Source organism: Pyricularia grisea (assembly GCF_004355905.1).
Source record: "Pyricularia grisea strain NI907 chromosome Unknown Pyricularia_grisea_NI907_Scaffold_2, whole genome shotgun sequence".
Taxonomy (NCBI): domain Eukaryota; kingdom Fungi; phylum Ascomycota; class Sordariomycetes; order Magnaporthales; family Pyriculariaceae; genus Pyricularia; species Pyricularia grisea.
In genome coordinates this window covers 3,261,605-3,276,087 of record NW_022156717.1, presented here as the reverse complement: position 1 = coordinate 3,276,087, position 14,483 = coordinate 3,261,605, and the positions used below count along the sequence as shown (strand labels likewise).

Genomic DNA, 14,483 nt, shown 5'->3' with positions numbered 1-14,483 from the left:
CAGTAATGCAGTAGTCCCGTTGTATGCATAATCTAGATATTATCTATCAATCCCAGCGAGCGAAAACCTAGAACTAGTCTTCCCCTGACACATCGAAAATATTTCTTCCAGACTCCAAACTGGGAGATTGCGCGCCTTATCTTCAGCTCAAGCTTGAAAGCGATATGTCGAACTATGTGGATGTACGAAAAATGAGTTGAACCAATTGCACTCAAAAAATCATAGAACCACGGCTTTGAATTTGAACCAAGTCCTCCAAGATATCTGCGTGTAAATAAATTGTCCTGCTATTAATCCAGCGTTTGTGCATGTCGTCTCATCCCAGCAAGCCCAGTTAACGCAGCCAGCCGCAAAGGTTCCAGGGCCCCACGTCGATCTTGCCAAGAAAAGCTGGAGCGCGACGCGGGGTACAAAAATTCGTCTCTCGCGTGGGCTGAAAAATAGAGGGATACCTTTGGCGACCAGACAACTTTTCTAGCTCGGCAGTCAATTATGGACCCACCCAGTAAAAATACAGACTGAGGTGCTTGAGAACATAAGGAGCTACATGTGTAGGAAGGCGGAATCAAAAAATTAAAATATGTAAAGCGCATGCATATGCCGTTGGTCCATTTATACAGCTAGTAAGTGTTCACAGTGCAGAAACTCACTGTGTCTATCCAATTGACTGCAAAGTTGGGAAAGTTGTCTGCTCACTAATGGGCCCCAAGCATAAAAAAAAAAAAAAAAAGCCATATAGGTAATCGCCATATTGGTACCTACCTACTCTACTCAAACCAGCGAAATCTCCAACTTTCACTCACAACAATAATCACACTGGAAGAAAAATAAAACAAAAATGGCGCGACCGAAACGAAACGTCCTCGCCGCGGCCGAGGAGACCACCACCCCACCAGACGCACTGGCTGCCAACCAAGCCATCGCGCGCATCATCAAGGCCGAGGGCAACAGTCTGTATTCGTGCACGCTGCCCAACGGCAAAGAGGTCCTCGCGGAGCTGGCCGCGCGCTTTCGAAATACGATCTGGGTCAGGAGAGGTGGTTACGTTTTGCTGGAGAGGGCCGACGAGGAGGAGCGCAAGGGTAGCAGGGTGGAAGGCGAGATTGTCAACATTGTGCGCGACGAGCGCGAATGGAGGAAACAGCCATACTGGTGAGTGATCGCCTGATTTTCTTTTTCAAATGACACTGATAATCCATGCCAGCAGCTAACAGTCGTCTGTTCCCATTCACAGGCCCAAAGAGTTCACAAAGAAGGTCGAAGAAGACAGCGATGAGGAGTCAAACGTGGGGAAGATGCCGCCATCGGATTCGGAAGACGACTCTGCTTGAAAGGATGAACTGGAAAAGATGAAAACTATAAGACAACCTGGGGGCATTTGCGCCATATTCCATGCGCAGCGAAAGCCAGGAGGGCTCAGCGCTTTGCTTCAACCTTTTTCGCAGCCGGTACCTGAGGCCTAAACTCCGCCTTTGCCCCAACCATAACCGCACCAACGGTGATAGCCATCACGCCGACGACAACGCCCGAGCTCACAGGCGTGCTGGGGTAGACGTTCCAAGCCCACTCCTGCAGGGCCCACAGTCCCCATTGAAGCACAGGATGGATTCCGCTCCGCCAGAGCAGATACGGGGTTGACCAGGCTAGATAGGCGTAGAATTGGTAGTGCAGCGACCGCGCAAATAGCATTCCAACAATGTTGGCCGTCAGCATCGTCGTCATGACATACTCTGGCGTGACTGCACGCGCCGCCATCTGGGCCTCTTCCGCTGTAAAGATTGGCCGCCCGGAGAGAAGAGGTGCTATGAGGCCGCCAATGCTTTTGCTCGCAGGCTTGAGCCACCGCTTCGTGATAAAGGCCAACAATACTGATGCGTGGAGCGCGAGCAGTGTGATGGCAAACGGCTTGCTCAAGAAAGTTTCCTCGCCAACAAACCGCCAGTTGACAGTCCACTTGAACATGAACTGCCTCGAGAATTCGAATGCTCGGCTAAGATAGCCCCATGCGTTCTTGGACAAGAAGGGAAGACCGATGGCGACCTGGAGCTGGCCCATGATGGATGCGACGTTTAGTGCGCCTCCGAAACCGCGACCGAGGAGGAGAATTACACCGACTGCCGGTAGAGACAAGAGCACAGTCATCTTGATACCCAATCCGAAGCTGTAGAAGACGCCTCCGAGGGACCAAGCGCGGCGCTGGAAGCAGTAGATGGCGACCCAAAAGAATAACACGGCGAAGCAATCATTGAAGCAGCGAAGCACAAAGATACTGTGCAGGCGTTTCGACATGACAAGGAGGGGCAGGACATAGGGTGGAACCTGTAATGTGCCTATTTGTTAGCCTGGATATCAACATGGAAAATGTCATGACGGCAAACAAAACGGTATCGCACCTTTGCCTTTCGGTAGCACGCTATGACAACGTATAGCGTGAGCAGGTAGAGTGCCCCAAACAGTTGCTGCGCAAACAAAATATTCCTTCCCTCATCTGTGATGTGGTACAGGCCCGTGTAGATGTAGACGTGGCCTGCCGGGTAGACCAGAGGACCGGTGCTGCCGGTGATTTTGGTGTAATCGCGTTCGCCAGTGACATATTGTTTTATTTGCTGCATATACGTTGTCCAATCGATTTCGGTATCTACAGAAGCGAGCCATGTTAGTTAGCAGTCGAGCGAAAGAAAAAAAGAAGAGAAAGAAAGATCAAAGTGAACTGCAACTGACAAGGAACCTTTTTGATGATCAGGCCACATAGCAGACCGTCCAGGGCTACTAGCAGTGGAGGGATGGCTCTTGATAAAGGATGCCTGCCATTTGCGACATCAAAGACAAATTGGATGGGTTTCCCAAGAGTTGATGGGGCTTTTGCAGCCATTTTTGTAGATTATTGCATCCGCATCGGGGAGTTGTGTTAAGAGTCGAGGTTGCCCGCAAAGTCGGCCGGGACAGACTGAGTTTTGATGTTACTGATGTCGCGTTTCTCGTTGGACAGCTAGCTTCCTTGATGACGAAACACGGGAGCTTCCGTCTGGTCCCAACGTCTTGATCAGGGGTCAAGTCGTGGTGGGGTTGCATCAAGCCCATGCAGGGTAGGTGCCTAAGGGAAGATAATCCAAATCTAGATCTATTTCTAGATCTAGAATTGGTTCTAGAAAGAAAAAAAAAACACACACACACAAACACAACCCGGATTGCTTCTTCAAAAGACAAACTGACTACAACTTTGATTTCCTCTTAAAAGCCTCATCGACCAATTCAACCACACGCTCGGCGCAGCCATAAGACCCCTGGTAGCCCCAACCTGCATGTCCGTAATTGTGCACAACCCACGTCCCATCATTCAGCCTCTCCTTCTCTATCCTCACGCCTCCGTCCCTGTACGGCCTGAGCCCAACTCCGTGACGAATGACATCCAACCCCGCAACACCCTTTCCGTCCGCAATCTCGGGCCAAAGTTCAACCATGCGGGACATGATCCGTACAGCCAGGTTCGGATCCGGGTTAGGATCCCAATTTCCCTTTTGATAGCACCCGCCAATGACGGTTCCTCCTCCCGCCGCCCGCGTCATGCAGTAAACCATCTCATCCGGGTACTCTGCCTCATCTTCGGCGGCCAGCGTCGCGCCCAGCATGATCGGGAGCTCGTTGCGGACGACGACGACCTGGCCCCTGGCTGGCTGCACCGCCGCGTCCATGACGCCACCTAGCTTGCACGCCATGACGCCCGTCGCATTGACGACCAGGTCTGCCTTGGCGCCGCTGTGGTGACGAGCCGCGGCCTCGGAGATGTGTGTGAGGTTTGCGCGGTGGAAGACGACGCCGTTGGCTCGGCACTGGCCTATGAGCCAGGGTAAGTACAGCATAGTGTTGATGCAGACGGACCCGAACTCGTTGCAGGACGCCACGCCGTCGGGCAGCTCGTCCTTGCCCAGGGTTCGGAAGTCGTCAAACATTTCGCTGTACCATGGATCCTTGGCGAAGATGGGGTCCAGAGCGGTCTTGGTTGCGTCGTCTTCCGAGGCAGGTGTACGACGGAACAAGCGTACCTCTGTCGAAAACCAAGTCAGTGTCTCGGTTGGTAAGAGTCTCAGTTGGTAGGTGCATACTCAGTAGGTGTATCCCGGCCTCGGGGACCTCTTCCGCCAGCCGTTTCAGCTCTGGGAATGTTCGCCGCTCCCAGCGGCTGTCTTCCACGGTGTTCATTCTGAGAGGGCGCGTAGAATGATCAGCATCTCAGCGGACACCACCATGTCGCATCTGAGACTCAATTGGGCAATTTGAGCCTGGAGGATTGTCATTGCATGAACGTATTAAAATTGTCTCTTACGGCAAGACATTGGCTCCTGCCCATGGTGAGGCATATTCGATATCATAGTCGCCGGGCATATGCTTTGCAATTATTGTGATGTCATTGTCCTTGTTCCGTGAAAGGAGAAGGGCAGCAGTTAGGCCCGAGACACCCGCTCTTGTAAAGAATTGTGTTAGCACTATTGATTTATGAGGTGTAGAGTAGTCAAACATGTTTGAACGATGAGCTTACCCTAGTACCACTATTCTTGGCATTTTCTTATCGTTTTCCAAATGAAAGTTGAAGTTTCATCAAGAAGCTAATTGGTTTCCAGGGCTTCTGGTTACCTCTATATTATATAAAAGATGACATCCGACCATCACCAGTATATTTTACGGGAAACTTTGAATGTACAAACACCGCCGCTTTATACCTACTAAACTCGTCCGATATGACAACTGCTACCTGCTCGTGTGGGGTCTGGCTAAGATAGATTGCTAGCCGACGGATATCCACACCGAACACATCTAGGCTGGGCGCCGCCCATACTGTTGTATGGATACCAATCGAACGAACCCCCGCGCCTCTCCGAGCCAACATTGTCTTTTCCGTCGGACACCGATTTCAAAGGTCTTCGCCATCAGCTGATTTTTGAATTGCATTCGATGAGATGTACACCAATAAGCTGTAAGTAATCATTCTTTCCCAGATATAAGAACCAGCGAATTCACCCTGGTTTTTTTTTTTTTTTTTTTTTTTTTTTTTTTTGCAGTCGCGGTGACGAACTGTTGAATACCTACCTACGCACGGGAGGACGCCGATCCCGGAACGAGCTCTGATAGGGCGAACAAGTCATGAATTGGGAGGCGTATTTTGCCTGGATATGGCATATTTTAGTTTTGATAGTAATTGACATGCGTCTTCCAAGACATTCTATCGAACTTTCCGCTTTGATTGATTCTCCGCTATCCGATCATTACGGCTGCTAACATTAGTTAGACATGACAAAGTCCAAACAGTACAGCTTCCAGTCTACCTCTTATTTCTTGAGCGCTTCAATGAACTCCTTGGGAGGATCCTGCCTGTAACCCTTGGGGTTGTTCTTGACCCATTTCCACAGGTCCTGGCACGCGTCCTCCATACGGAGCTCCGTCTTCCAACCGAGCTCCTTGTTGGCAAGCGCTGGGTTGGCCGTGAGGTCCAGCACGTCACCTTGGCGCCGAGGTACGACCTCGTACGGTAGGTCGCGACCTACGACAGAGCTGAAGGCCTTGACCATCTCAAATACGGTGCTGCCGCGACCGGAACCCAGGTTCCATGCCTTGACACCAGGCTTGTTGTCTCGGAGGTAGTTGAGAGCTGCGAGGTGGCCTTTGGCAAGGTCGAGGACGTGAATGTAGTCTCGGATGGCAGTGCCGTCGCGGGAGGCGTAATCTGAGAACAGAGAATCATATGTCAGCAAGGCGCAGCTGGCGCAGGTAGTAGGGTCAAAGAAGGCTTACCATCACCGAAAACGAGAAGCTTCTCCCTTTGGCCAGTCGCAACCTGACCGAGCAGCGGTAGGAGGTTGAAGGGCACTCCCTGAGGGTCCTCGCCCATGAGGCCACTCGGGTGAGCACCGCAGGGGTTGAAGTAGCGCAGCAAAGCGCCGTTCCACATATCGAATGGCTTGTCTGCCTTCTTCAGGTTGTTGCGTTGGGCGTTGACATGGTCCGAGATGACATCTTCGATCGTCGACTTTGTCCGGCCGTACGTGTTGGTCGGGCCAATAGGGCAGTGCTCCGGAATCGGGATCATATTGGGGACGCGGGTCGCATCGCCGTAGACAGTGGCCGAAGACGAAAAGACAATGTTGCACACATTGTGCTTTTGCATGGAGCGCAGAAGCGCAATGCTGCCACCAACGTTGACGCGGTAATACTCGAGCGGGATCTCGCCCGACTCGCCAACGGCCTTGAGGGCGGCAAAGTGGATGACGCTGTCAATCTCCGGATGCGCATCGAAGACCTTGTCGAGCGCGGCCTCGTCAGTTATGTCGGCATTGTGGAAGGCCGGTCGCTTGCCGCAGATAAGCTCGATGCGGTCGATAGCGACAGCAGAGGAATTGTAGAGGTTGTCGACGATTACGACATTGTAATCATTTTCGAGGAGCGAAAGCGAGGTGAATGAACCAATGTAGCCCGTGCCACTGCAGAAGAAGCCTTAGTGTGAGCATCGACAGCCTGGACACGACGAGCGGTGCTATGGTGGGGTCGTCCCTGGACAATCAGGGACGGGAGCGGGGGCAACCCGAAAGCAATTGGCGCGGTTTGCCACAGGCAAGCGATCGGGAGTTTTCGTCGCGTGCTGCATGCAACTTACCCTGTAACCAGAACTGTTCCGCGAACCATTTTGTAGATGTTGTTGAGGTTTGATCGTCTTCTACGCTGTTGTGTCGTGTTCGAAAGCAGAATTGGGAGTCTCCTCAGCTGGAAACAGTCATTGCCAAGAAATGGATAGAAGGACCCAACATCGGATTGGGATGCGTCACTGTGGGCCAACTGAGACAGGGGCAAAGCCTCGTTGAAATTCCCAAATCTTCCATCAATTGCAGCAGTCGGACATGGAGAGCCTACAGTAGGTTGCAGTCGGGACTTTTCGACGAGATGTGTTAGCCGTTTGAATTCTTGGACAATACTCAAAACTAGTTGAACTTGAACACTTACTATATCATGGCCTACCGTCCTACCTGTAGTCACCTACCTAGGTACCTACCTAATTGCCGCCTGGGCTAGAGCGCATAGTTTTTTTGTCGACGGATGGGCCTCGATTCACTGGAATGCCCACCCACGAATGCTGCAAATGCCACACGCATTCGGTAATGGGCGCCTTCAGGAAAACTAAGTTGATTGTGCTGATATTCCAGTGAGTTAAATTGGTTCCTTCATTGTTGCTATCGTATTCTGTCCCACGAAGCGCACATTTGTCTCATGACTGGGAGTTCAGCGGTCGAGACAATTCACAATAGGAAAAGATGCGATGGATGCGGTCTGGAGTCAGTGTGCTGTAGGTTGGACAGAAATCAATTGAGTTTGGCTTTGTCCGTACCTGGGCGGGTCATCACGTGAAACCATCCAATGGTTAGGTTGCCACCATCCCGCGTGGAGCTAGCTTTTGCCGGGAAGCGACAAACAAAGACGCGTGCAACGGTAAGCCCGGACGGAGGTACACGGCCCTACACTGATGATCGCAAACGTCAAAACCGAGGACCACCAACAATGAGCAACAGCCCTCTACCAATTGTTCTCACCTGATACTGCCACAGTTAATCCAAACGGATCCGGGGTCGAATGTTTCCGGCACTTGCGCGCGTCTCTTTGACCGAAAGCTTTGACGCAAGACATATTACCGATTTCAGTCCTGTAGCTCAGCCAGTCAAGTCAGTTGCGGCGCCCAGCACTCTGCCATGATTGCATCGGCGTTCTTAAAAACTTGCGGCGCGTGCACTTCTCTTTGCTCGCGGGATCTTTTCGAGCTTGCACTTCCTTTTCATCTTTGCAACTTACGAACAACCGGAAGCTGACCTCGGTTTCCATCCTCACTTGGACCTCACCGCTTCCACTAATTAACGCGCCTGGCCTGTTTGACGCGACTCGACTCTATCACCAGAAACTTCTCCACTCACCTACGATCAATTCTCCACTTCATCTTGTGCAAGCCACGGCTTGCTTCTCACTGTGAGTTGATCTCTACGGAGGCATACATAGCCGCACTGCAGACAAATCTTGCTGTTTTTTATTTGATTTTTTATTTTGATTTTCTATATCTGCTGCCTGCCATCATACGTCTAGCGCAGTTCTCATTCTCACTCATTTTAAATATCTCCTTTCCTCACTGTTTTGCGCCTGACATCTCATACACTTTCATCTCACTCTCACCTCACCAAATGCAATTCATGGCTGAATTTGATTTACTGACATTGATGCAGAATCCCTGCGCTTTTTCGCTGAGAATCTGATCAGAGCGAATCTTGGGAGGCGTCACCATGCCACCACCTGTTCCTCCTGTACGGAGTTTCCCGCAGCCCCCAACTCTTGGGTCTGTCCGTCAACAAGGTGTTAGGGCTCCATCTCGCGTCAGGACTGCGGCAAACAATGCGGCAAACAATTCGGGTCAACCCGATCCTTCTCCGGCCGCTAAGATGGTGGCCGCCGCCACCACCCTTGCATCTGGCTTGTCACCGCGACCTCAAAAGTTCAGCACCAATTACGGCTCGGAGGCCTTTCAGCCGTTCACTCTCGATCATAGTCGCAACTACGCCATGCAAAGCACGGATCTCGGATCGGCACTGGCCCGTGCCGCCAAGAAGATTCAGCCCGACAAGCCAAAAGAGGATAGCAACGCCGACGCCGACGCACCAGGTACTGCGAATGCCGCTGCGCCTGCCAACTCATTACTAGGCAAGCGCAAGGAGCTTGATCTTGCCGCAGGCAGCAGGGATCCAAAGCGCCAAAAGACGACCCAGGACGCCGGTGAGTTGGCCCATGATGACCAGGACTCTGCAGCATCTAGGCCTCGTGGCGGGCGCGGAACTTCAGCTTCACGTCAAACAAGCCAGGGCGCAGCAGGCTCTTCTAGATCTCCCGAATCAGGAACAGACGGCAGCGTTTCCGGTTTACCAACAGATGATGGGTCAACAGTGAGAAGGCGTACGCGCCGGGGTTCTTCCAAGCCATCGGGAAATGCAACTGTGTCCACGCCTTCCAATCGTCGGATATCTTGGGATGATCTTCCTCTTTCACGGCGGGATCAAAGGCCTCATATGACAGCATCTGAGAGACCCGAGACACAAACGGCCCATAAAGACACCGCCATTGAGGAAGGCGACGACGTGGACATGATAGATCTCGAAGAAGATTTCATGGATGAGCAGTCGGTCCCGCAAACGCCGGACCGGCCGAATTGGACTTTCCTGCAAGTACCAGACGCCCTGTCCTCGGTTGCGCCCACAGAGAAGAGCTACAACACCGAAAGTGTGATATACCGGAATACGACACTCTCAACGCCTCAGGGTCATCCCTCAAGCCCTGCCCCGGGCTCTGCTCTGCTGGGTGCTCCTCCCCCAAATCCTCCTTCGGGTCCTCCCACAGGTCCTCCCCCGGGCACCGCGCCGCTAGGTACTACCTTAGGTTCCTCAAGTGCTCCAGTCCCGGGAGCTCCTGTCCTGGATCCTCCTGCCTCGGATCGTCCTGCCTCGGATGCTCTCGACTCAGGTGCTTCCCCCTCTGGTGCACATGCCTCTGGCGATGCAACGCTTAATACGAATGCACTCACCGAGCAGCAGACAACGGCTTCCCGCGGAACCGGTGACTCTGGAGACTTGGCGAAACCTTCTCCAGAGCCCAACCCACCTTCGAACCCAGTCTCTACAGCCGGCGTTTCAGCGATCAACATAAACGCAGACGTAGACATCATCAATCCGTTGAACCCTATGCCGCTGCCCCGGAGAACACCGTTTTCGTCCCGTAGAGCGCAAACTCCGGAGTCACAGACTTATCACTGGAACTCCAGTCCCGAGCATCGAGGCATCAGATCCCATTCAGACTCACCTAATTCGAAACGCTACGTCGCCACACACTTGAGCCATAATCTTGAAAGCAACTATCGGGCCCCTGAAATGTCTGAATACGAAGATGGGTTTGAACGTGCGGCCAGAGCGCGTCAGCAACATGTTCGCAACCGTCTTCTGCCTCCCGACGTCGAGGAAGACTCGAGACTTATTCGTGACATCGGCGCCACTTCAGCAAGATCCGACCTGACGTCTGCCTTTCTGCGTGCCCACACTGAAGCCCCTGAAACCCACATCAGGCCCCCCGCGGGAGCCCGAGGGTTGTTCATACCCAATCACACGCTAGGTGACTCTCAGAGACGCGGCACTCTCTTTGAGGGTTCATTTTTGGGTCGCCAACAGCCAAGGGTCCTTACTACTGGAGACGGACCTCCAAGTAGCCCTTCGAGTAGCTCTTCGGGTAGCCGTCACACCCCGAACAACGGTGCGCCTCTGGGTCGCCATCAGAGCCGTGACGATAGTGCGCGTCGAGATGGCACCCAGGGCCAGGGTGAAAGTCTGCCTCCAAACGATACCCAGGGCCAGGGCGGTGGTACGCCCCCAGATGAGAATCATGGCCATGGTGGAGGTGCGTCTCCAAGTGGCACACAGAGCCAGAGCTCGAAAGTCCAAAAGCTTCGCGAATGGGTACAGGCCCTCAGCACAGGATGGACTCATTTGAGTAGGTCGATCTGGTCAATCATTGACACCCTCAGCCAGTGGCAGGTCTATCTGTTCCAATGCATCTGGAATATCTTTCAGGCGCTTACCAAAGCGCCGATTGATTTTGTTTCAAGCTTGTGGAAACATTTCACCCTCAGGCGCTTTCTTGTTCCACTTTTGTTTGGCGTTCTGGCTGTTTCAGTCGCTTTGTCCTATGACCGGCTCGCGAGCTTTGAAGGCATTTCGTCAAACGACGGGATTAGGTGGCATGGTTGGCAAGATTGGAAGGAAAGCCTTGGTCAGCTAGTATCACCACCCTTTGGTCACAATTTACCAGGAACCAATGGAAACTACAGCAAGATCGTGGCAGCTTTCAAAAGCCATGACAAGGACATTCTTGAAATCAAAGGAAAGGCGATGATGCAAGACGCTGCTCTGGCCAAGCTGGAGCAAATCCTGCCTGAGTTCGTGCGCATGTCGGACGACAAGGTACCTCACGAGTTCTATGTCGGGGTCAGGGATTTGATGCAGCAAGATCCCCAGATTCCCACCTTGGACAAGGATGGTAACATCTCGGAGGAACATGCCAAGGCTATCGAGAAGCACATTGAAACATTCTTTTGGCGCTGGCTCAGGGAAAATGCTCGTCAAATTCGACAAATCGCCGGCATTGGTCAAGATTCTCAGTTATCGGACGAGGAGTTGAACAGGATTGTTCGTCAGGTAGCCGAGGAAAAGCCGTTTGAGGTCGTGAGCAAGGATGAATTCCTTCAGATCCTCAAAAAGCAGCTCGCAAAGCATCATGATGAGACTGCTAGTCAAATGGAGAATTTCCAAGGCAAGCTCGCGGAATTCCGCCGCCAGCTCCAGCAGGTGATGGCCAGATCATCTGGATCCATGTCACAAGAGCAAATACAGCAGAACCTGGACAAGGCTCTCAGCATGTTTGCCGGGAAATCGCTGCTCGAGTCCTTCGCGAAAGGCCGGATCAAGGCCACTGATGAAGAGGTCACCAGCGCGGTGAACCACTTCTCAATCAGATCCGGCGCTCTTATTGACGTTTATCGCACCAGTCCCGCCTACAAATGGCCAAACAAGGCACACCTTGGGCACAAGAGATTCCAGACCGAGAACAAGAATGGGCCCATCAAGAGTCCCATCTATGCGGGAAGCGTCCTGGACCCTTGGGAGGCCGATGGCGACTGCTGGTGCGCAGGAACAGGGCAATCGCCAAATCGTCGCCTGAAAACCACTGGCGAGACACACAAGGTTCCCCTTATGGCGGCCGACATCGCCATCATGACGAAGCGCGTCATCCCGCAGGTGTTGCGGCTCGAGCACATCAGCGCCAAGGAGACGGTCGAACCTGAGTCGATGCCAAAGGAGGTCGAAGTTTGGATCCAGCTCGATGAGGACCAGGAGATGTTCGACCACGCCATCTCGTGGTCGATGGCATATTTTCCTGAAGTTGATCGCCACGATCCTCTGACTGCCGACAAGTTTGTCAAGATCGGTCACTTTGTGTACCCGAACGAGACCGAAGTGGGCCACTCCGGTGAGAACTTTTACTTTCCAAAGGATGTGTATCGGTTCGGGTTTGCCACGACAAAATTCCTCATCCGTGCCAAGAACAACTACGGTTCTCATGACCACACTTGCTTCTACCAGCTGATACTGAATGGCAAACTGCTGCCCATGGATGAATGAGAGTGGAGTTTGTCTTTTTGTTGTTGCGTTTGTGCCATCAAGTGGTGGCGCATCTGATCTATTTCAATCTTTATTCACGATGCGGATACTTGCGGAAAAGGGACATTTTTTGTTTGGTGGCACGGCGTGCGTTTGTTTACTTGATTAGGTCGGCAGTTTTCTGGTCGTTGTTGGGCGTCTTCTCGAATTGCTTGGCGTTCAGTGAGATACCCTGGGAGAAATTTCATTTGGTGTTATTTTTTTCTTATTTATCTCTTTTATTTGATTTTTTATGCATTGAGGAATGGACTCGTTACGGTCATAGCTTTAGTTTCTCATGGCGTATGGTGTCTGGGATTCTGCTTTACCAGTTCTAGTATCAAGGCGGCTCTTTCTCGCTGCTTCTGTTGTGATGAGAAAATACTCGACTCATTCTTCGCAGTTCCTTCAGGATAGAGCCGATTGATCAATTGATACCAATCTTAATCTATGATATCCATTAGCGAATCGAATCTACTTACTTTACCAAGTGATTCCGTACAAGTATATAACTCATGATCTAAAGTCTACCATACCTCTTTCGCTGGGCTGGACTCATGTAAGCCTTGGTGACAGTAATAAGACTGCCGGCGATGAGCTGAATCTTTAGTCTGGGAATGACCTTTGCTTTCTATCCACATGTTTGCAGTCATCTAACTACTTCCTTTACAAGTTTGATAGCGAAGAAAGAGAAAACAAAGCGTTCATAATGACTTCTCTTGTTATTACTAATATATCAAACTCGACAATCAAACTTTATGGTCCATCCATGTTATCAACGGGTCAACTTTCATACCAAGCCTGCGAATACAGGGGATAAAAGCATACAGGAGGCAGCCTTCCGGCACAAGGCTTGGCAGCTAATTTCCCACAAATGAAGATCTCAAAGTCCCAAGCTTCAGCCTGTCCGCAACACAACACGCCATTGGTCCGACACCCGGGGAGATCTACTCCGCCACTTCGATCCTGCTGCGCAACCGATACAGTGAATGCTCTAGGCTGTGCCTCTTTGCGGCCGCGTATATGATCAAGTGCTCCGATGTGTTCCAATTTCGACGTCTGGTGCCCTGATCCGTCCTTTCGTCGAGAAGAAAAAATATCAGCGCTGCCTTGATATCTGTCACTGGGAATAATCATCACACAAGCTGGCCATATGTCAACCAAGTAAATCACAACCCACAACAAACATGGTACGCCTGATGACTGCGACAGTCGCGGCCGTCACAGTCTACATCTGCACGGCGGCCGCCACAATCGACAAGCCGGTGCTGGACCCAGCCACCAACTTCACCCTGATCGAGGAGCGCTGGATGTCTGTCCCCAACCAACCGACCGTCGTGGTCGAGTGGCTGCACCACTACCTCCCCAAGGCCTGCCACGACGCCGCGCTGGCCAACAACTTATCCCCCATGGACTTTACCGCCTCGGACGTGCTGTACGACGACTGCGACAACGACTGGGTCGTCTGCCGCCACAAGGACGCCCCGGCCGCCCAGGACAACCTCGTCAGCAACCTGGGCAAGATCCCCCGTCGGCATGCGCAGCTACGTCCGGCACGTCATCGCCTACCCGGCCAGGAAGCAGCAGCAGCAGCAGCACGACGCCGTCGCGAGCTGGCACGCCCCGGGGGATCTCCACCTGCACGCCCGCCCGACCATGCAGACGCTGATCCACCAGGTGGCGCACGAGATGGACTACGCCGCGCTGCCGGGCCGGGGCTCGCCCTTCTCAGAGTCGGAGCTGTGGCGCGAGGCAGCAGAGACGGATAGGCGGCGCGCGTCAGAGTATGCGGGTCTGGATTGGCGCGAGCACTTTGCCGAGGCGGCCGTCGTCGCCGTCTTTGATCAGAACTTCCCGCACGAGATTGGGTCCGCGCAGCCGGCCACGATTGGCATCGCGAACCAGCTCTACGTGTGGCAGATGCTGCTGGGTGGGCAGATCCAGATGGGTGGGAGGTGCACCAGGAGGAGGGAGAACTCGCCCAGGGTGAATAAGAAAACGGGTGAGGGTGATGCCGGTAGCGTCCTGTCGGCTAGGTCGGGGCTGTTGAGGAGGAGTATTGAGATTTTCAGTGTCGAGTACCCCGGGGGTGGCAAGGATTTGCATATTGAAGATAGGTGGCAACAAGTTGATGTGTTTGGCCAGTATGGCGCGAAGGCAGCACAGGCTACAGCTGCAGCGTCCTAGACAAGCTGTTATCCTTTGTTGTGGGTAGTACCGTGG

General features: G+C 52.6%; 6 protein-coding genes across 6 annotated transcripts; 3 read left to right on the top strand and 3 right to left on the bottom strand.

Moving 5' to 3' along the window:
* The first annotated feature begins 811 nt into the window (after positions 1-811).
* Positions 812-2,371, top strand: PgNI_03565 (uncharacterized protein). Its single transcript, XM_031123619.1, has 2 exons — positions 812-1,152; positions 1,235-2,371. The coding sequence occupies exons 1-2, from the start codon at positions 839-841 to the stop codon at positions 1,329-1,331; spliced, it is 411 nt and encodes a 136-aa protein (XP_030985733.1). The 5' UTR covers positions 812-838; the 3' UTR covers positions 1,332-2,371.
* Positions 1,417-2,872, bottom strand: PgNI_03564 (uncharacterized protein; the record flags this gene model as incomplete). Its single annotated transcript, XM_031123618.1, has 3 exons — positions 1,417-2,319; positions 2,394-2,638; positions 2,722-2,872. The coding sequence occupies 3 exons, from the start codon at positions 2,870-2,872 to the stop codon at positions 1,417-1,419; spliced, it is 1,299 nt and encodes a 432-aa protein (XP_030985734.1).
* Positions 2,873-3,146: 274 nt separating this feature from the next.
* On the bottom strand, positions 3,147-4,741 carry PgNI_03563 (uncharacterized protein). Its single transcript, XM_031123617.1, has 4 exons — positions 4,538-4,741; positions 4,325-4,462; positions 4,104-4,201; positions 3,147-4,045 (listed from the first exon to the last, which is right to left on the bottom strand). The coding sequence occupies exons 1-4, from the start codon at positions 4,558-4,560 to the stop codon at positions 3,213-3,215; spliced, it is 1,092 nt and encodes a 363-aa protein (XP_030985739.1). The 5' UTR covers positions 4,561-4,741; the 3' UTR covers positions 3,147-3,212.
* Positions 4,742-5,148: 407 nt separating this feature from the next.
* On the bottom strand, positions 5,149-7,555 carry PgNI_03562 (uncharacterized protein). The gene is made up of 4 exons (XM_031123616.1): positions 6,991-7,555; positions 6,647-6,918; positions 5,788-6,473; positions 5,149-5,719 (listed from the first exon to the last, which is right to left on the bottom strand). Exons 2-4 carry the CDS (start codon positions 6,673-6,675, stop codon positions 5,325-5,327), a joined length of 1,110 nt encoding a protein of 369 aa, XP_030985740.1. The 5' UTR covers positions 6,676-6,918; positions 6,991-7,555; the 3' UTR covers positions 5,149-5,324.
* Positions 7,556-8,309: 754 nt separating this feature from the next.
* On the top strand, positions 8,310-12,242 carry PgNI_03561 (uncharacterized protein; the record flags this gene model as incomplete). The annotated part of the gene is made up of 1 exon (XM_031123615.1): positions 8,310-12,242. One exon carries the CDS (start codon positions 8,310-8,312, stop codon positions 12,240-12,242), a length of 3,933 nt encoding a protein of 1,310 aa, XP_030985737.1.
* Positions 12,243-13,447: 1,205 nt separating this feature from the next.
* Positions 13,448-14,447, top strand: PgNI_03560 (uncharacterized protein; the record flags this gene model as incomplete). The annotated part of the gene is made up of 2 exons (XM_031123614.1): positions 13,448-13,695; positions 13,757-14,447. 2 exons carry the CDS (start codon positions 13,448-13,450, stop codon positions 14,445-14,447), a joined length of 939 nt encoding a protein of 312 aa, XP_030985738.1.
* Positions 14,448-14,483: the final 36 nt, after the last annotated feature.